The 17,483-nt window shown below is 41.0% G+C and overlaps 1 protein-coding gene across 5 annotated transcripts in view; it reads left to right on the top strand.

Annotated features, from left to right (window-relative positions):
• The window catches only part of TMEM87B (transmembrane protein 87B), a 61,804-nt gene that overhangs the window by 29,435 nt on the left and 14,886 nt on the right, over positions 1-17,483 (top strand). For 3 of the 5 annotated variants that reach the window (XM_073023158.1, XM_073023159.1, XM_073023160.1), the window contains exons 9-15: positions 1,764-1,863; positions 5,369-5,462; positions 7,451-7,524; positions 13,052-13,158; positions 13,240-13,298; positions 14,604-14,707; positions 16,599-16,672. In XM_073023158.1, coding sequence (XP_072879259.1) covers positions 1,764-1,863; positions 5,369-5,462; positions 7,451-7,524; positions 13,052-13,158; positions 13,240-13,298; positions 14,604-14,707; positions 16,599-16,672 — 612 coding nt within the window. Of the gene's footprint in view, positions 1-1,763; positions 1,864-5,368; positions 5,463-7,450; positions 7,525-11,229; positions 11,302-13,049; positions 13,159-13,239; positions 13,299-13,437; positions 13,521-14,603; positions 14,708-16,598; positions 16,673-17,483 lie in introns of those variants that run through there. The other 2 variants (XM_073023161.1, XM_008008379.3) reach the window with 2 other exon arrangements.

The following is a 17,483-nucleotide window of genomic DNA, read 5'->3' as shown; positions in this document are numbered from 1 at the left end:
GTCTTCTCAGCCTCTGTATGGCAAAAATGGAGCTCATCCTTTCTGCCTTTGTATGGCGACCTTGCCCCAGTCCACACTTGCTGCCCTTCCAGGTGTTCCTCTTGCTGCATGATACTACCAGGAAAGACCTCAGGGCCATCTTTCTTGGCTTCCTTCTCTGCCTGTAGTTCTAGATCTATCTTCGAGGCATTTGACAAGGTTTCTTGTGGGTTCCTTTTTTTTTTTTTTTTTTTTTTTTTTTTTGAGACGGAGTCTTGCTCTGTCGCCCGGGCTGGAGTGCAGTGGCCGGATCTCAGCTCACTGCAAGCTCCGCCTCCCGGGTTTACGCCATTCTCCTGCCTCAGCCTCCCGAGTAGCTGGGACTACAGGCGCCCGCCACCTCGCCCGGCTAGTTTTTTGTGTTTTGGAGCTGAAAACAATGTGAACTGAAAACATCAGGTGGATTCACAACTGGTTTTGCCACCATATTTTCTGAATATCTTTCTGAATATCTTTCTGCTTCTCTCCATCATCACTGCCGGTACTCTCATCATGTCTTAGTTTTCTGGAATAGTCTCTTGAGCATTTTCCTTGCCTGCAGTTTTGTTCCTCTCCAAACCATTGTAGGTAGAGCAATCTTGATAAAATAAAGCCATCCATTTTATTCCAGCAGTCAGCAGAGTTTTTTCTGTCAAGGCCACAGAGTAAGTATTTTTGGCTTTGCAGGTCATATGGTCTCTGTTGTAACTATTCACCCTTGCCATCGAAGCATAAAATCAGCCGTAGACAACATGCAAACAAATGAGCATTGCTGTGTTCCCATAAAACTTCATGTTCAAACACAGATCAGATGTAGGGCCAGATGTGGCCCATGGGCCATAGTTTACCAGTCCCTCCTTTGTTCCTTTGTTTATTGTTGTTGACTTCCCACTGCCCTTAACATCGAGTCCAGACTCCATGACAGGGGCTCCAAACTGCATGACTGGTCCCTGCCTTTATGACCAGCCTCTTTTCTTGACATCTACCATTACACTGTCTGCTGCAGGCATAATGAACTTACTTCTTGCAACATAGTTTGGTTTTCCTCTATTTCTTCTCTGCCTTTGCACGTGCTGTGTTCTTTGCTTTGTCATTCCCCACCCCCCAAAACTTAACTCCTACTTAGCCTTCACGTTCTGATTTAGATGTCACTTTTTCTGAGTTTTTCGGGACCCAATTCTAGCTTCCCCCGGTGTAGATGAGACTGGCCTTCTTCCAAGTCTGGAGGGATGCTGTGTTACCTCTAGCTCGTACCACACTGAGTTCTGTTTACTTAGCCTAACCGGAGTACAAGCTCTGTGAAGGCAAGGATCAAGATGTCTTTTTCACTATTATAGCCACGCAGTAGGAGCATATCAGTACATTTTAAATGAATACATGAGGAGGAGACCCTGGAGAAAAGAGAACTCTAGAGGACGTTATGGTTTTTAAATATTTACGGGACAAGAAGAGAGAGAGTTCTGTAAAGAACAAGAACAGAGGGAAACTCAGGGAGACAGCGTTCAGGCTGATAGAAGAAAGCCGTGCCCAGTGGAGCTGATTAGATAGAAAGGGAGTGAATTCTTTAGGAGAGTGTGAATCTTTCACTGAAGTTTTCAAGCATCAGTTGGATACGATAACTTTTAAATCAAATGTGGCTGATTAGTCTGAAGTCCAAATGTAGTTATACCCAGGACATGTTGTTGAGAATCGTGGTTGGCAGGCTTCCAGATGTACACGAAGCGAATTATTTTTTTCTTCCTCAGCCCAAGGCTTATTGATATGTGCGGAGCTGATTTCTGCGATGAAGCGGACGCTGGCTCGCCTGCTCGTGATCATTGTGAGCCTGGGCTATGGCATTGTGAAGTAAGTACGGGAGCGTGGAGAGGTGCTGGGTCCTAGCCCAGTGATTCAGTCCGTCTACGTTACGACCTTTGTGAAAATGGAACTTCTAAGTATTGTAGTACAAATCCCTTCGGGAAAAATCTACAAGAACACATTTTTAAAAGATTTCCACATACTTGCTATTTTATGTTATCTTCCAATAAAGACCCTGAATTTGTATTTCGATAACTTTATATAGTTAGATGAATAAATAATCAACTTTAAGGATAATGGAAAATCTGAAGTGACTCAAACCATTTTCCAACCCTTTTCTGTTTTTTAGATGGTACCATTAAGTTTTTATGGTCCTGTTTGAGTGTTGGAAGAGAGTGGATTAAACACTGAGTCAGCAGAACTGACTGAAACCTGTCTGTCCCCCGAGGACCCTCTCTGGCGGGTCTTTTCCTCCTCTCACCTGTGAATCACTGGGCACAACTAGGGGAGAACTTGATATCTATCCTTGTTGCGTTTTTCAGAACTTTCTTCCTGCTTCTTTCCTAAAACCCTGATTCCCAGAAGCTCACTCTTCAGGCTGGATCACCCGCTGCATCTTACTGTGGTTACTGTGAGCTTCCAGACCCTCCCTCATCCCTCAGCTCTGTGGGCACTGGCTTCACAGGTGTCGTCCTCAGCATTTCATCTGTCAGAAGGCCCTGGGGTCTCAGGAGCCATGTGGATGACCCTTTAAGTAAGCTGCTCTCACCTCCCCACCTCTCCTGCTCTTGTTTGTCACCACGTTTCAGCTACTGATTCCCAGTATCATTTTCTAGACTTTATTATATGTATAACTGTACCCTCTTCAAAGTCTCAATTTTAAGCAATCCACTTTTCAACTGTCACCTTCTCTGTTTCCTGTTACTTTCTCTAACATGTCAGCTTCAGTCTTTTTTGACTGTACTTTGGCCTCCAGCCTTTTGACCCTGGCACCTTCCGTTGTCCTTCCCCATCTTGTATCATTACCTTCTTCCTTTTGCTTGGATTCCCTGGTCCAGTAGGACACTGACACCCAAAGATCCCTTTCTCTTTGTCAACCTTCTTGACAGAACTCCAGCCTTGCTAAGTCCAGCTTTCCTTCTGCCTCAGGCTCCCACCTGAGCAGGGGAATTTGCCCAAAAAGAGCCCCGGACCACACTGAGGGGGCCCACTTGCCATTCATGACCGTAAACTTCACGTGCGCCCTCAGTGCTGCTGGCAGTTGTAGTAAATCCCCTCGCCACTATTTTCTCACTCTCCTGTCTGCGGAAGACCATTGTACCCCTTCTCTCTCAGACCTCTCAGACTCTACCCTTCTCTCAGCTGACCTTAGGTTTTTTTCACTGAGGAAGTAGAAGCCATCAGAGGGGAATTCCACCGCATCTGTGCCCCCAGCCCTTGTCGTTTCCCCCACATCTGGACCGCATCTACCGCTTTCCTCTTCTTGATAGTCCCAGGCCGCCCCTGCCTTTGTGCCCGCTCAGTGGTGAGGGAAACTGTCCTAGTGCTCTGTTTCGTTTTTTCTTGCATCATCCGCTCTCCTCTCTGGTGGGTCACCCCCGTCAGCATCTCGTTATTTCTACCATTTTGTTAAAGTGAAGCCCTCCCTCCACCCGACATGGGCCTCTCCTCCGCTTCTGCCTCATTCACCTTTCCCCTGTGCGGCATAACTTCTCACATGAGTAGTCTGTACCTCAGCCTCCCCAGTATTGCTCTATTGAGACTGCTCTCGTCAAGGCCATCATGACCTTCCCCTGCTGTATCACATGGCCCCGCTCAGCCCTCGTCCAGCTGTCCCGTGAGCAGCTTTAGTTAAGGAGTGCCAGCTTTGCCTGGTTTCCGGGAGCTCATCTTCTATCCCCTCACATCACTGGCTACTCCTCCCCAGCTTCCTCTGCTGCAGCCTCCTGTGTTCCTGAGCTCCAGCCCTCGGGTGCCCAGGCTCAGGCCTCTGCTCTGTGACTCGCACCCCTAGGCTCTCCTCCTGTGTGTGTGCCCATTTGCTTGTGAGCTGGGAGTTGGGGAGTTAGCAGGATTTTAGCCTGGAAGCCTTTGTCCCCCTGAACTTTTACTGGAGATTCTTTCTCAAATGCTTTTGTGTTCTTAGTACAGTGTAAGAAACGAAGGCGTTTTGCTGAGGAATCTTGCAGTACCTTTCACAGCTCTGGTTATGAACATCAGATACCAACAGGTGCAGTGTTGTTACTGTGAAAGGAACAGAAGATTAAATGAATGAGTATAGACACAAACCCTTTTTAAATGAATCCCTTCACTGTTAGCTTGCTTGGCTCAACTCATAAAGTGAGAGCAGTAACAGTTCTGGTTATTTGGAGGTTCTGGTTAGTTGGTTATAATGAGTCAGAATTTAGATTCCTTAGATTAGGTAAGTAGTCTTAATTAAATATGAGCTATGACCATTAATTTATTTTTTTACTTATATTTTGTTTTGAAATGACTATCTTAAATATTTTTCTTAAACCAGTTTTTTTCTTCTAATTACTCTGAGAGGGGGGGTTTGAGCAGCCTAAAATGTATGTGCAATAAATTCTGATTTGCAAATATCATGAAATTATTCTATTTTAAATTATTAATTGCAAAAAACACCATCTTTGTATTTTCCCAACTCATTTATATTTTGAAAGAGCCAAAAATGTATTTAAAAATTTTTTTTTTTTATTTTTTGGAGACAAAGTCTTACTCTGTCGCTCAGGCTGGAGTGCAGTGGTATGATCTTGGCTCACTGCAACCTCTGCCTCCCAAGTTCAAGCGATTCTCGTGCCTCAGCCTCCCGAGTAGGAGCCACTACCCCTGGCTAATTTTTTGTATTTTTTAGTAGAGACGGGGTTTCACCATGTTGGCTAGTTTGGTCTCAAACTCCTGAGCTCAAGTGATCTGTGTACCTTGGCCCCCCAAGGTGCCAGGATTATAGGCATGAGCCACTGTGCCTGGCCCAAAAATGTTATTTTAACTCTTTCAGTTTAAGGAATGAAAATTAAATTCTGTTAGCACTCCTGTTCTGGTTGAGGGCCGGTGATCAGAAAGGAGGTCATGGAGTTGTGTCTCCTCATGTCCTGCTCTTTCTCTGCCCAAGTCATGAGATAAGTATCTCTGAAAAGACAGACCTCGGGAAGAATTAAGTTAGACTCTCTGCCAGTGGCACTTAGAAGTTGGCATTTACCTTCCTAGATTTCATCAAACCTACTCTTCCATTCTACAGAAACAGTACCTGAATTATATTCATTCCATCGCTTGAATTTCAGCAGCAAAATCCTCTGGCACCTTTGTGGCCTGCAAATATTGCTTCACAGGCATCAGTATAGCTTCAGGTCCTAGAGAAAGAGACCCTTTGTTCCTGGGCCTGTTTCCTAAAACAGAGTACCTCAGAGCTGGGAACAGAGTGATGTGATTAGGTAGTGACTTCCTGGTGGTGGAAATGGTGCCGGTTTCTGTATTCAGGTGCATTTTACTCACCCATGCTTTTTCTTCTTTCTCTGTTTCCTCTTCCTGGTTCCAGGCCTCGTTTGGGAACAGTCATGCACCGGGTGATCGGATTGGGGCTTCTCTACTTGATCTTTGCAGCTGTTGAAGGCGTGATGAGAGTCATTGGGGTAAAAACTACATAATTCTACCACCCCTTTTTGTTATTGCTGTGAAGTGTGGTCTTACTTTGTATCTCCTGAGATGAATTTTTAGATAGAAACTTGTGAAAAAGGCCCAATTTGAACTTTTCTTCTATGGAATGTTTCCCTTTTAAAATACTTCCTGAAAGGCAAAGGCTAGCCAGAGTGCTTCTTAAAATGATATGACTGATTGCGAAGGCACCGCTTGATATCATTGCAGGTATCAGTCCCATCCCAGAAATGTTCATGGTTGTTCTTCATAGAGAACATTTGTCTTTGTCATTATGCAGCTGGTATACCTTAATGTCATTCTTAACCCTGGATTTTAAAATGTATCCAGTGAACAGAAAGTTAATTACACCCTTCAGGTATATATACAGTACATTTCATCACTCTTTTAAGTCTCATTTGTTTATTCATTTTCTCTGACTCTTGGGGACTAGCTATTTTGAGGATTCTGTAGACCCCGCCATTGAAAGAGCCAAGAGGAAGTGATGTTCAAGGGGAAGATGACTCTGGATGTGGGCAGCAGCACTTTAGTCTCTTAGAGAAGTGTCAGTATTTATGTCTGCAAAGACGCCTAGATTTCTAGCTTCAGTTTTTTTACTTTTATTTTGTGCGGTTTTTTGTTTGGTTGTCTGGTTGGTTGGTTGGTTGGTTGGTTGGTTGGTTGGTTGGTTGGTTTTGGAGACAGGGTCTTGCTCTGTTGCCCAGGCTGGGGTGCAGTGGTGCAGTGGTGCAGTGGTGCAGTGGCATGATCATGGCTCACTGCAGCCTCCAGCTCCTAGGCTTAAGCAATCCTCCCACCTCAGTCTCCTGAGTAGCTGGGACTACAGGTACAGGCCACCACACCCAGCTAATTTTTGTATTTTTTGTAGAGACAGGGTCTCACTATGTTGCCCAAGCTGGTCTTGAGTTCCTGGCTGGCCTCAAGTGATCTTCTTACCTCAGCCTCCCAAAGTATTGGGATTACAGATGTGAGTTACCATGCATGGTTGCTTCAGTTTTTTGAATAAATGATTGAGGACTGAGTGATTAAGAAGCTTATTATGTCTTACCTAATCCAAAGACCTTTGTCATTTTACCTAAAATATCTTTTGGATTAGCTGTATAAATCAGATCATAAATATTTATCCAGTAATGCTAAAAAGCCCCATTCTTCTCCTTGTTGTCTTTGATACACCCGTATTCAGTGTTAGATGCTCTTTTAGTCTTTGAGTATATTTATTTTCACCTTTGTATAATTATGAAGAACTCCGCATTCATATAATAATAATAAATAAATATTTGCCAGAAAGAAATAGAAAAGATAAATATCCCATATGTAATACGCTATATATATTGTATTCCTTTAAAATCGTACATAGCTTGGTGGCACACGCCTGTAATCCTAGCTACTTAGGAGGCTGAAGCAGGAGAATGGCTTGAACCTGGGAGGCAGAGGTTGCAGTGAGCTGAGATCGCGCCATTGCACTCCAGCCTGGGCGACAAGTACAAAACTCTGACTCAAAAGAAAAAAAAAAAAATTTACATAGCCAACATCTTAGTGACTTTTAAACATGACTAGTCAGAGTAAATGTCTAACATGGATCCCCCCTTCACTTTTTTTGTGTCCCTTCACAACACAGTCAGAAAAGATCAGGAGTTCATTTCATTAATAGCCCTGGCTGTCGGTTTGGTATGGAGGAGAGAGATTGAAATGGCTGGTGTTAGTGAGGTTGGGGACATGATGCTTTTTATTTGCCATTACGTAATACTGTTTTATGTTGCTGTCATCACATAAATTAGCAATTGTTGCTATCAAAAAACAGGTCATTTCCATGTGCTTAAACACAATCCTTTTAGGAAATTAAATCTTTTATGTGGCTTTGTAAATCGAAGAGATAAGCTAAATTATTTTTCTTCATCAAATGATAATTGCTATAGTGCAATGAAACTCTTACATTCAGGTTTCTTCCCCTATTTTTATCTTTCAGGGTTCTAACCATTTAGCTGTTGTTCTTGATGACATTATTTTAGCAGTTATTGACTCCATTTTTGTGTGGTTCATATCCTTTACTGTGTCCTTCAAAATAGTTTGTTTATCATTAAAGTCAGATTACATGTAATTTGTAATAACGATAGAAAGAAATATAGTTATGCATTTTTGTTACCTTAATACGAGGGTTCACTTGAAGGCAAAAAAGTAGCAACTCCCCAAACAAGGAATATCTTTATTTTTTCTATATTGTTTAGCATACAGTTAGTGCTTATTCTCAGTATGTGCCCCATACTGATGAGGCATAGGTGAAAAAGATGTCCCCAAATTTAAGGCATTCACAGTCTTGTAGGGGAGACAGATACATAACTAGCGTCAATATAGCAGTAGTAGTTGCCATCTTAGAGAGGTGCTGTGCCAACAGAGGAAGAGAGAAGTTAATGCTGGCATAAAAATCAGGAAAGACTTAACAGAGATGGCAGCATTTAAATTGAGACTGGGAAGACAAGTAGGGGTTTACAATTAATAAGAAGGTAATTAGGGAAGAGGTATTCTAGGAAGAATGGAGGGGAGCAAATAGTTGAAGCAGGGAAACGGGGGACAGTGGCAGAATGTCCAGGGAAGCCTGCCTCTGGGTGGATGTGCAATGGGAGAGCCTTGGCAGGTGGTTCAGGGAAGGGTGGCAGGGCACGCTCAAGAGCTGAGTGCCTTCCGGAGGCAGGGGCTGGAGAGGAATTGAAGCTACACAGGTGAGTAATGTGATGAAACCTGTGTAAGTGAGAACTCTGGTGACAGAAGAAGATGACATGGAAAAGGAGAGTCTAGAGGCCGGAAGGTGAGTCAGTATTCCTTTGCCTTTGCAGTGGTCCGAAGAAGAGATAGTGAGGGTCAGAAGTAGGGTAGGGGATATGGGAAGAAGAGCCCACACAATAGACTTGCTGGAAATGGGTGGAAGAAGCAGGTTCAGAGAAGGTTTAGGGGCTGCAGCCATATTGCAGGAGAAGTTTTAGAGGCAGTAGGGACTGGATCCTCGAGGGTCTTCTCTGATTCGATGACTCAAGTTGAGTGTGGGGAATCCCCATTGCTTTTTTCTCCTTGGGGGCACTTGTGGAAATGGGAGGAATTCAAGAGAAAATGTGACTGACCAGAGTGGAATGCAGGGTTATGCATCTTCCAGAACATTCTTTGGACCTGTTTCTATTATATTTATGTCCTCTTGGAAATGCTTTCCTGTTAGATAGGTTTCATTTTTTGCCAAGTTCTTTGTTTCCACTGTTTTTGATACTTGTGTCTTTAGCTTTTTGACATCAATTTTTTTAAAAAATTGTTTTTCTTGTATCTTTTTCCATTTTCTCATCTATGTGTCTCATAGGAAGGGCCAGAGGGCTTGGATCTCATCACTATGCCCTAGAAGGAAGGTCTCCCATTTTTCAGGTGTGCTAGCAAATGTAGCATTCCTCATGGGCTTTTCTGAGCCCCTTGTGGGTTGTTTTCTAAGCCAGGTCTGCCTATTCTTTGAATTCCCTGTTTGTGAATTCTCAATATGCTTCCAACTTAAAAAGCCTATGAAGAGTGCTACAAACCAAAATTTTCTAATTCATTATCCTTACTCGTCAAAGCAGTGATTCTTAACCTTGTTTGGGTACTAGGATCAGACATGCTTTGGAAAATCTGCTAACAGCTGTGGAGCCTCTCTCCACAGAACACAGACACACACAAGGAGCTTTGCATATGACAGGGCAGTTAAAGACCCCCAAATTATATCTGTGGACATCTTAGGAGTCTGAGGAGCCTACTTAGGGAATAATAACTGATTTAAAGAGTTGTTTCCGACTGAACTTGTTGAAAAAAGCATATTCTATTTTGTTCAGAGCTACTAGTTTAGAATCCCAAGTTTGTTGAATAAAATTATAGTTAAATAAATCTGATTTTCTCAGAAAGTGATATAAATATCTTCCTCTGGTGTCATTTTCATATTTTCTATATTAAAAAAATTAAAGACATTCATTTGCTAAATATGTGATGTCTGTTCCTCAGTTCTACATGTGAGCAGTGTTCCAGTGGTAAGAATAATCACCACAAAGGCTGTAGGTCCTACAGGACCGCTTGTTAGGGGGGCCCTCCTGCCTTGAGAACGGGCAGGAGGTATCAACATACCTTGCGTTGGGATAGGCAGAATTACAGTGGAGATGAACCTGCCTGTTGACCTCAGATTATCTTTAGACCTTAGTGTCTTATTTTCTGGCATTATATGTTTAGAAAATGAGCTGATGATATCTATTCAATTTAGAATTGTCTTGTTTCTAAAAGCTGTGTATGCTTGGAACGTTAACAAGTTAGGGAGTATGGTCCTTCATTCAGTTAATTAAGCTGCAGACGGTGTTTTTCTAAAAAATAACTATCTTTTCTGACAATTTATAGATACTTATTTCAAAGATTTCTTGTTCTTTTTTTTTTTTTTTTTTTTTTTTGAGACGGAGTCTTGCTCTGTCGCCCAGGCTGGAGTGCAGTGGCCAGATCTCGGCTCACTGCAAGCTCCGCCTCCCGGGTTTACGCCATTCTCCTGCCTCAGCCTCCCGAGTAGCTGGGACTACAGGCACCCGCCACCTCGCCCGGCTAGTTTTTTGTAATATTTAGTAGAGACGGGGTTTCACCGTGTTAGCCAGGATGGTCTCGATCTCCTGACCTCGTGATCCACCCGTCTCCGCCTCCCAAAGTGCTGGGATTACAGGCTTGAGCCACCGCGCCCGGCCTTTTTTTTTTTTTTTAAACGGAGTCTCGCTGTGTCGCCAGGTTGGAGTGCAGTAGCGCAATCTCGACTCACTGCAACCTTCACCTCCCAGGTTCAAGCGATTCTCCTGCTTCAGCCTCCTGAGTAGCTGGGACTACAGGCGCGTGCCACCGCGCCCAGCTAATGTTTTGTATTTTTAGTAGAGATGGTGTTTCACCATGTTGGCCAGGACGGTCTTGATCTCTTGATCTCATGATCCGCCTGCCTCAGCCTCCCAAAGTGCTGGGATTACAGGCATGAGCCACCGTGCCCTGCCAATTTCTTGTTCTTAACCATCCACAAGGTAGTTCATTGGGAAAAACACTCAGTAATGCAGCTTGGCAGAAAATTCCAAAGAAAAGCAGCTCTAACGGTTCTAATCCATCTGGATTTGAGTGAGGGTAATTTATTACCTTTATGGACACCACTGACTTTCACATATTCCAGTATCTGATTAGCCAGATTGGGGTAGGAAAATAAGGAAAACACATAAAAGACTTAGTTTGCTTAATTGTGAATATTGTAATGAAAATGTTTCAAGAAATAGTCAAATCTAGAATGTAAAAGATCTTGTTTAGTGTTTCATGGTGAGACAAGGGAAGTCTAGTATCTATTTCTGCATGAGCCTGAATTTGTGAAGTTTGCTTTCAGATTGCTGTTTGGTAATTTTTATCACTAAAATGAAACGTCTGCTTTCTCTATACAGAAAGATAGCAGATTTCCTAAATGGTATAAATGACAAGGAAAAAAAGCAGAACTAAATACATATACAATTGAGTGCTTTGGAAAATGACCCTGCTTCCTTTGATTTTGATGAACTTAATATAACCAATCCTCTAAGAATCTAATTCTGAAGTCATAGGAAAAAAAATAGGCTGAAAAATTCAAAAGCCATAGCCTTAGCCTTTCTCCTGTGGCCCTTCCTCCCCTTTTTTTTCTTCTTGTTTCTCTTTTCTTTTGTTTTCTTTTGTTTTGTTTTTTTTTCTTCTTTTGCTGTTTTGCTGCAGGCGCGTGATTCTGATCTTGTTCTTCTGGCCAGCCTCCCCCTCTCTCTCCTTGACTCTGGCTTGTGCTGGTGGATATCCTTTTCCTACCATAGCAGCGCGCTCTCACTTCAAAATCAGAAGGGCTATTTGCTTTCATGACTACTTTCCTTCCATGGCAGGAATATTTACACTTTCCCTAAATTTAACAGTGTCTTGGTAAGTGGAGGCTTAGGCAATTTCGAATTTGCTTTTTATTCCTTAGCTTAAAAACATTTTTTTTTGAATTATTAAACCAGACCAGATATTTTTTTTTAATCCTAGAAATTTGGTTTTAGTCAGGAAGTTTTAAAAGTATATGTTTTGATGTGTTTAAGGAATAAAGTATATTTGCATTTTTAAAGTTCTCATAGTAACCTGAATTGGTTGTATTGTATTACTTTAGAAATGGATCCTCTTTTGTAATTTGTTGGTCATTTAGAAGATTAAAAAGCAGTTTTGTACTGAAGTACTAAAGTAGCTTCAATAGTAAAATGAAGTTTTTGATTAATGACATTTATAATTTTTAAAACTTGCCACATCCATTCTGTTGCTCAGCGCTGTTATTTTTAGTGTTTGGTTCGTAAACGAGCTTGTTGGTCTACTCCAGAGGAAGGAATTTCTCATTTAAGAGCAGAGAGAGCTGACTTGAATTCTGTTTCACTGCTGAGGAGTCAGTGGAAAAGTCTCTTTTTGCTTCTTCATCCTTGGCAATGTTGAACTTTACCTGAGCCCTGTCCTCCTGGAAAACAGCCAAGATTAAGACACCCCCCACCAAACCCCCTTCCCTATTTGTGTTCCGAGAAAAGACTTACCGCAGAGAACCCCCTTCCCCACCGGACTTAGATAAGACTCCTGGAGGCCCCCTTGTCTACCTGTGACAAGGCCGGGCACAGACCCTCCGATTTCCCATTCCTTGCATCATGAATGATTAGATGAACTCTTTATATCCACTGATCGATCTGAACAAAACAGTGACTGAACCAAACTGTAAGTATTCTTCCTCCGGGGCCATAAACGTTGACACACTGTCAGCCTGAGCCAACACACAGCCCTCCCGAGAATCTGTAGGCCTCAAGAAAAGACATTCCCTGATCAATGTGTCTAGTCCCACCACTCACTCCCCACACCTACTGCTTTCTAGCCTTGTTTGCTGTGCTGTATAAAAGAAAAACCCTTTTCTGCCCGACCTCTGAGACTCTTGCAGATCTTACAGTCGTAGTATTCTTCCTGTTGCAATAATCCTCCCCCATTGCAGTGGTCTTTCAAATAAAGCCCTTAGCGAAGCCGAGATTTGTTTTATCTGACGTTTTTCAGTTTTAAAATTTATAAAATAGAATTGGTAGATAACCTAACTTCTTAATTATGGTTATTCAAAGAATAAAATGAGAATAGACTAGAAAGAACAAAATAAGACAGAAATAGAGCCAGAAAAGCACAAGCCAAATGGCCTGTCACAATGTGATCTGTAGAGAGTGTCTCACTGGGAGGGGTTTTAGCGCGTGCACTGCTCTATCTGGTGTTGCGGGTGCGTCGCATTGGTGGAATGCATCATGGGTCCTCCGTGCTTTTTCCTTGGAGTTTGTTCTTAATTCAGACAGTGGTAAATTGTAAAAGAAAAGTTGTGATAAAGTATAATGATTGTACAATATTGGCCAAGATAACATTTTCTGTGTTTTTATTAGCTTCAAATTTTGGGAACTGTATTTAGCAGTACTGACTTCGGAAACACAGTAGAAGATTCTTTTTGTTTTTTTTTTAAACCACTTATTATTACTTGGAATGTTTTTCCTTAACTTTTTCACATTTTTATTAGTTTGGCACAAACTATGAAGACTCTAAGGCTAAGAAAGAACACTGTGAAATTTTCATTATATAGACACTTTAAAAATACTCTGATCTTTGCTGTGCTGGGTAAGCTATTTAATTTTTCTCATAGTAAATTATCTTAGTATTGTTATATTCCTTCAAGGTGACTTTTTGTGTGTGTTTCAGCTTCTATAGTGTTTATGGGGTGGACAACTAAGACATTTCGAATTGCAAAATGCCAGTCAGTAAGTATAACCTTCCTATTTAAACAGTTGTTATTTTTATTTATACTATTTTGTAGAATTTTGAAGAATTTAGTTTATGCTTGCAAATAGAGGTGATTTTAATGGAGATTTTCTTTTTACTTTGAACTATTTTTTACAGAGTTATAAAAACTTTTGGCCGGGCGCGGCGGCTCACGCCTGTAATCTCAGCACTTTGGGAGGCCGAGGCGGGCGGATCGCGAGGTCAGGAGATGGAGACCATCCTGGCTAACACAGTGAAACCCCGTCTCTACTGAAAATACAAAAAACTAGCCGGGCCTGGTGGCGGCGCCTGTAGTCCCAGCTACTTGGGAGGCTGAGGCAGGAGAATGGCGTGAACCGGGTAGGCGGAGCTTGCAGTGAGCTGAGATTGCGCCACTGCACTCCAGCCTGGGCGAGAGAGCGAGACTCCGTCTCAAAAAAAAAAAAACAACTTTTAACTCTCCAAGTGATTCTGAAAAAGTACCTCCTAAATCTCCTTTTCCCATTATGCGCTTTTCTCAAGTTTTAAAAATATATTTTGAAAATAAATTCTCTTCCTATATATCCTGAGAGGAATCCTTTTCTTCCTGCACACCATGAAATTGAGTGGTTTGTATCTAGATGGGACTGGAAATCTTAAGACTGTCATGTTTCTAGGATCGTGTATTCAGTATGGGCATTCGAGTGATGTTTTCTTTTTTTTTGAGACGAGTCTCGCTCTGTCACCCAGTCTGGAGTGCAGTGACGCGATCTCAGCTTACTGCAACCTCCGACTCCCGGGTTCAAGCAATTCTCTGCCTCAGCCACCCAAGTCAAGCCATGTTTTCTGTGGGTTTCCATGTTGGAAGAAGATATATTTCTTAGACTTAGAATATGAAAGATCCTCTTTTGGGGATTTCTTGAGATTTGGAGCTAGTCTCTAGTGCTACATAAATAATCACAAAAAGCCGTCTGATAATCGAGAGCTTTTGCTGCCTTAGAGACAATTTGATAAAAGAAGAGGGTGGGCCTTCTGACCTTAGTATTTGCCACTTGAAATCCTAAGTATATGTTTTGCATTTTTCGATTTTGAAATCTTTCTGTTAATCCCAAAATTTTGTGGCAGGGAATATTTGTAACATTAAAAAGCCCTTTAGAAACATTTTGAACAATGTAGGTTTACTGAAAAAATATATTCTTGTTTGTTTGGAAGACTTACTGGTTGGAAAGATTTCTTTAGTACTTGTCATTGCACGCTATTTGAATGGGAAACCTATATACTTATCAGAAAATTAACTTTTCATGCTTTAATTGTCCTTATTTTAGGACTGGATGGAACGCTGGGTTGACGATGCATTTTGGAGCTTCCTTTTTTCGCTTATCCTTATTGTAATCATGTTTTTGTGGAGACCATCAGCAAACAATCAGAGGTACCAAACATAGGACATTTCAGGTCGGCAAGGATTTGTTGATCACTTTCTCTAGTGTCAAGAACGCGTTTATAGAAACCGGGGGAGTAGTCCTTGCTTTTAAGGAGTATACAGTCAAGTAGGGAGATAAGCAAAACAAATGCAAGACAGTGAAAAAAGAGATGTATAGACTAGTCCAGGGGAAGATGGAAGAGGGTTGAGGAAGACTTCCTGAAAAGACAGCGCTTATATTACACCTTGAGGAAAGGAATAGGATAGTGAATGACTGAACTGGGAAAGTATGTCCATTTTCTGGGGTGGTGGGAAAGACGTGAGATGCTTTGGAGGCCAGTGAGACAGGCAGTTTGGTTAATACCGCATACTCATATTGGAGGGAGATCAAGCTGGAAGGGAGAAGTATGGCCAAAATGACAAAAGACTTCAGTGTCAAGTTCAGAAAGTTGTACTTGAGCCTGCATGTGATGGGAAGCCTCAGCTTCCTTGCTTTATCCCTTTGCGCCAAGGAAAGAACTTAAGTTCTTGTGCAACCTTTAGGAAAAAATGAAAAAGTATGTACAGATTCCACATCCAAAATCCAAAACTTTTTGAGTACGAACAGGATACTCAAAGGAAGTGCTCATTGGAACATTCTGAATTTCAGATTTTCAGATTTGGGATGCTCAACTGGTAAGGATAATGCAAATATTCCAAAATCTAAAACATCCAAAACTAAAAATACTTCTGGTCTCAAGCATTTTGCATAAAGGCTACTTAACCTGTATCAGTATATGTTTTTCCTGTCCTTTTTAAAATTATGCAATGATACATATATATACACACACACATACATATACATATACATATACATATACATGTACATATACATGTACATACTGTTCTGTACCTTTCTGTTTAAGGTCACGCCTATCATCCCAGCACTTTGGGAGACCAAGGCGGGTGTTATCACTTGAGCCCAGGAATTCGAGACCAGCCTGGGCAACAAGGCGAAACACCCCGTCTCTACAAAAACAATACAAAAATTACCTGGGTGTGGTGGTATGTGCCTGTACTACCAGCTACTTGGGAGGCTGAGGTGGGAGGATGGCCTGAGCCCAGGAGGTGGAGGTTGCAGTGAACTGAGATCATGCCATTGCTACTGCACTCCATTTTGGGCAACAGAGCCAGACACTGTCTCAAAAAAGAAAAAAAACTGTCTTTCCATATCAGCATATGTAGATCTACCACATTACTTTTAAAGGTTTAATGGCATTTCATAACATGAATGTAATGTAGTTTATATAAGCAGTCCCTGGTTATTAGACATTTTGTTTAAAAAATAGTTTTTTGCTGTTAATAATGTTTTCAGAATGCTGTTGGACATCATCTTGGCAAACTTTTGTTAGTGTAATGTAAGGTAAATGAATTTTTACTTTAATGGCTATTGCCAAATGACCCCCTAGAAAGGTTGTCTTGATTCACGCTCCATCAGCAGTATTTTGATCTTATCATATAGGAAATGTGGCCCATTCAGTGGGCTTTATTTTTGCCAATCAGATTGACAACTTTTCTTTTTTTAGGGAATAGACTGACAAGAGGTGGGCAGAGAGGTAAACCTGACGTGGAGAAAGAAACAGCAGAAAGTTCCCTTCCCTCAACATTAAATATTGCAAAATTGCTTTGCAGAAAGATTTTACCCACTTAGGCTTTTACAAACAGGGTTTGAGAGCTCCAGTTTCACAATTTCTTCATAATGATTTTAGCTAATTTGAAAGTAAAATAATCACGTTTTCATTATTTTAAAGTATAAGAAAATTTTTAAATGTAGATTTTTTATACAATGGCTTTTAGATATAAACTGAAAATTGAACAAGTTTAAACATACTAGTAAAACTACTCCTTGTTTTTGCTATAGATATGCCTTCATGCCCTTAATAGATGATTCTGATGATGAAATTGAAGAATTCATGGTAACTTCTGAAAATTTAAGTGAGTAATATGTTTTCTTTTTAAATGACCATTGTACATATTGTAACAGAAATATTGTACCCTTACCAGTGATGCATGGTCACCTACATTGTTTTCTTCCTGTAAAATATTTTCAAAACTTTTATCTTCAGAAACCTTATTTTGGTAGACAGTAACAAAAAGGTCAGTGATGAAATTTTCAAGACTATTGTAGTTTGAGCTTTTGTTACTCGTTTGAGCTTGTTACGCATTTCGTAAAGTGTTGAAATGGTTACACTGTTTTTCATAAGAATGGTTTGATGTATATTGTGCTTAGCTGCTAAATAATGTTCATCTTGATTGCTGAGTTTCTTTGAGCTACATCTTTTTGATCTTTTTAAAGTATGCACACCTGTAATTTCTGGTCACACTCAAAGCATTTCTACTTAGTTTTAATGGTATTTTTCATTCTTTCTATTCTACATAGAATTTTCTCATTTTATTAATTTTATTATAATCTAATTAAGCATCTGTTAAGGCAACATCAATAAGTAACTCAGATGTTGAGGGTAATTTTATCTTTGTTTCATTTTTTTGTCCTCTTTTGCTTCTCTTAGTAACATTCTTTTTCACTTTTTGTTTTGGTTCCCTAATATATCAATGAAATAGAAAACAGGAAAATAAATAGAAAAAAAATCATCAAATCTGAAAGTAATTACTTTGAAAAGATTAGCGAAGAGTGGCTCAACCTCTAGCTACACTAAACCAAAAATGAAGAGAAACTACAGTGGACCCTTGAACAATGTAGGGTTAGGGGCGCCAACCTCCTGAGCAGTTCCACATCTACTTATCA

This window comes from Chlorocebus sabaeus, chromosome 14, assembly GCF_047675955.1.
Source record: "Chlorocebus sabaeus isolate Y175 chromosome 14, mChlSab1.0.hap1, whole genome shotgun sequence".
NCBI classification, from domain to species: domain Eukaryota; kingdom Metazoa; phylum Chordata; class Mammalia; order Primates; family Cercopithecidae; genus Chlorocebus; species Chlorocebus sabaeus.
The sequence above is the reverse complement of the archived record's forward strand: the minus strand, read 5'-3'. Positions and strand labels throughout refer to the sequence as shown.